At 44.6% G+C, this 3,763-nt stretch overlaps 1 protein-coding gene across 1 annotated transcript; it reads right to left on the bottom strand.

Annotated features, from left to right (window-relative positions):
• Nucleotides 1-720: 720 nt before the first annotated feature.
• On the bottom strand, nt 721-2,446 carry LOC147902931 (transcription factor MUTE-like). The gene is made up of 3 exons (XM_087373591.1): nt 1,668-2,446; nt 1,111-1,491; nt 721-1,019 (listed from the first exon to the last, which is right to left on the bottom strand). The coding sequence occupies exons 1-3, from the start codon at nt 2,259-2,261 to the stop codon at nt 924-926; spliced, it is 1,071 nt and encodes a 356-aa protein (XP_087229717.1). The 5' UTR covers nt 2,262-2,446; the 3' UTR covers nt 721-923.
• Between the last annotated feature and the right edge of the window lie 1,317 nt (nt 2,447-3,763).

Here is a 3,763-nt window from a genome sequence, read left to right as displayed (position 1 = left end):
CGTCGTACATCGAGTCAGGTTCTAACAGAATCATACTAGCCACTGGCCAACAGATTTCCATTTTCACAGATTAGTGGAATCCCCCGTTGTCCTCCACAGTCCACACAGCGCGCCTCATGTGACTCCCCTCCGAACTTCTCACTACCATGTAAGAAAGCAGTAGTAGATATAGGGATACAAGTAAAGTGGCTAGTGGCCAGTTGGCCGGAGGAGAGAGCTAAAGCATTTTGGGGGAGATGTCTTATCTAACACTTTTGTAAGGTTCTGTTTTTCTGAAGTAATATATAAGCATACCTCTTTCATTTAAAAAAAAAAAATTGCCACCCAGAGATTGTATCTCCGTAGTCAGATGTAGCACTAACACTTAAAAGCAACAAACGTATGCTGGCTAATAGTACTCGCTATTTCTCTGCAATTGCTGTACTTTCATGTGGCGTAAAATAAAGCGATTCCTCAATCTGGAGGACGACATAGAGAGTCGTCTAAAGCGGTTCCACCTTCAATAAAATTCGTCGGAGACATTTCCATCTTAACTTGCGTGGATTATAATGTGGAAAGCCATCCCAACCGTATAATGTTACTATTGAGACGTTACGTAATGCTCTGAGTAGCTGGTTGCATGTATTCTGAAATTTTGTTTGAAGCTTTGTTCATCAGACCGGAATCTTAACACTAGACATGAAAGTACAAACAGAAAAAGCAATCCACAAGACGAAGATGTTATAATCAAAAGCTCTTCTCATTACGTATATACGGCTGCAGCTCGAGCAATACTGTACAAACAGCTATTTTGAGCCTTAGCCTTGGTTATCATACAATTCGTGCTACAATCTTGATGTCGCAGTGTACAACACAGCTAGATTGTAGCACTGCTTGCAACATGAACTCTCTATTTTCACAAGGATAAATGGATTTCATCTAGCTTAGTACTGATTGCCCTTCCGCCTTAGATCCTCCACAATAAGCTTCTCTAACTTGTCTTGCAGATCGATGCTTTCCATTTTAGATGGGTTCCCGACCTGTTAACAATACACAGTCAAGATTATCAGGGAGTTCACACGCCACCTGTTTAATCCATCCTGCGACCTTGCAATCATAGAAGACGCTTACCTTCCCGTGAATACAATGAAAATTGGATTCTTCGCTCGTAGCCATCGTCGCGTTCACAACTTCCACAGTGTATCTCTGAAGAAGCATCAGTACCCGCGACCATACTCCTCTTTGCTTAGGAGTGTTGAGTGTGATGAAAACGTCAATTCCAGAAAGCCGAACTGTGACATCGACTATCGCAGTGCCGTCATCTTCGAAATCTCGGCTAATACGATCTAACAGAGAGTTACGACTCGTCGCACGGTGCTTTGACGGACAGTCCTCAGGAAAACCCAGGAATGCGATAATATCGGACCTTTTGCGTTCTAGCTCTTCCAGCGTGCCTCGCAGAGATTGTATATATGTGATTACCTCTGTCAAGACTGTGACCCGGTCTGTGTGCTGCATGCGAATTGAAAAATCACATCCTCAGTATACTTTTCCCAACAAAGATCAAATACCTTTAATCAAATGCGGAACCGGAGCCCATACCGAGCAAGACTTCAATATTTATATAGAGCTCTAATCTCGCAGCTATTTATCATGACTATGGAGACAGCTCGAGGAGGTTTCCTTACTTTTAGATTAAGTCTGGGAATGAGAGACTGCAGCGTCGCGAAGGAGTCGGTCATGCTCCTTCGTCTCTGCCTCTCGGAGTGTATGTGAGCCTCTCTTTGTGACAAACCTTCTTTGTTGATGGGCTTTCGTAATAATACGTGTTCCTGGCACTCGAGATCGCCCGTCGCGAGCTTCGGGCGTTTGTCTCCAAAATACCGCTTCGGGCCAAATGGCCGTGTGTCGAAGCGTGGAGAAGAGTCAATAATTGGCTTCACGTCTTCAACTTCGCTCACTACCAGATTACGTTTCATGGTTTTGTTGATTGCAGAGGCGTTAGCAGCCGGCCTGCTGATTAAAGGAGGGCCGGAGGTGGCAATGGCGAGGGAGGCAGTGGGGAGGGCAGGTCTGGAGCTGAAGCCGGGGAGGGCGGAGGCGATATCGGAGAGTTTGAGGACGGAGCGATAGGAGGAGGGGTGGTCATCAAAGAGCTCAAGCTCAGGGGGGTGAGAGCAGATGAGGCTAAAGTCATGGAGGTGGGGAGGGGACCAGGGGTGGAGGTCGGGGCCAGAATGGTCGGGGGAGTGGAGGAGGTGAAGGAAGTAATCAGGATCCATGGAAGAGAGGGGGGGGGGGGGGGGAAGAAGCCAAAGCAAAGCTGAAGAAGAAGAAGAAGAAGAAGAAGAAGAAGAGAAGAAATAAGAAGCAGCAAAGGTTGGCTATGGAGGAAGCGAGCTTTCAGAAAGGTAAGAATTCTTTCTTTCTGTCTATGTATTCTATAGAAGGTTAAAAATTGTGTGGGTGAAGGTGAAGAAGAGGAGGGGAAAAGCTAAAAAGAGTTCAAATTTCGGGGTGCAAATTTTGAGAGGAAGGAAGAAGTTAAGAAGAATGAAGAATGTTATTGTCGGCTGTTGAAGTTTCATTTAATGGACAGTCGCCACCTCATCCTCACACGAGATCCATCCTCCCCCACACACTCTCTCACACACACACACGCACAGAGCTGTATCGTAATTCGTGCCCATTTTTGGCAGCCCAAAAGCTGCACCCTCCATCACATCATCCCTGCCCCCACCCCCTTTCTCCACAGAGTCCATCCTCACTTCCTTCCCTTCTTTTGTGCCCTCTACCTAGTACCTACGTCAACCCTACGATTGTTCACCACAAATCATCATCATCATTTATGTTCCCTTTGTTCCCCTCCCCCATTCACCATTCGAAAATCACCCGTAATTCTTCTCTCCAAACCTTTCACTCCTCCTTTCAACCATCGTGGCATCTCTTTCGCATCTTTCACATCGAGATCTTACAGATCCTTCACTTTTATGCAGTTGGCCACTTAGGAAGAAGAGCCGCCCAATAAGCCTCTACAACTTGCAAGCAATGTCTTAGCTATTCAACTCTATTTAATGAAATCCCTTTCTTTCTCGTAAAACAATAATTTATCCCTCCCAGCTTGTCAAAATCAACTCGAGGATTTCACATTTTTGAAGGTTTTTCTTGAGCATTTGCAAAAATTTTAGATAAAACATAACAAAATTTATGTGAACACTCCAGGCTCAGGGCACCTTCACAATACTCTTCGCCTCTACCATCCCATCATGTGGCTGTCCATGAAGAAACTAATTACACACAACCTTGAACCTCTCCAACTCTCAAAGTACATGCCTTTTCAAAGGCGCATTAAGTCCCCTTCATAGAAGAAAACCCCGGAAGCCACTTCCTTGGAGCCTTAGGTCAAACCAACCAAAGAATGACAAAGGTCACCAATGAGGTCAAACGAACTAAATGCAAAATATTTATTTATAGACTCTCAAGTGGACCATATATAGACATCAATATCCTCCAAATAAGCTACTCCACCTATTTTAGAAGGGCTTCCTAACAAAATCATTAAAGGCAATGCCAAGAGGAGTATCATTGACAAAAAGGCCAAGGTGATGCCAAGAGGAGTATCATTGACAAAAAAGACAAGTCGCTAAGAGTGAGCCACAACCCCACACATAAGAACTAGTTACTAAATTTATTGACCTAGTGTTGGACTAATAACCCAATAGGGACAAGTCCAACACCACAATGGAAAGTGGCTCAAATGAATGAGTTCTCATATGCCATCTAA

This window comes from Dipteris shenzhenensis, chromosome 4, assembly GCF_047967505.1.
Source record: "Dipteris shenzhenensis isolate YYH24624 ecotype China chromosome 4, Dip_SZ_1.0, whole genome shotgun sequence".
Taxonomy (NCBI): domain Eukaryota; kingdom Viridiplantae; phylum Streptophyta; class Polypodiopsida; order Gleicheniales; family Dipteridaceae; genus Dipteris; species Dipteris shenzhenensis.
Note: the sequence above shows the minus strand (reverse complement) of the source record. Positions and strands in the feature narration are given on the sequence as shown.

Coding starts and splice junctions, on each gene's coding strand:
- LOC147902931 (XM_087373591.1), bottom strand. CDS start 2,261: ATGGATCCTGATTACTTCCTTCACCTCCTCCACTCCCCCGACCATTCT. Junction 1,492..1,667: donor TTCCCAGACTTAATCTAAAA/GTAAGGAAACCT, acceptor ATTCGCATGCAG/CACACAGACCGGGTCACAGT. Junction 1,020..1,110: donor TTCATTGTATTCACGGGAAG/GTAAGCGTCTTC, acceptor TATTGTTAACAG/GTCGGGAACCCATCTAAAAT.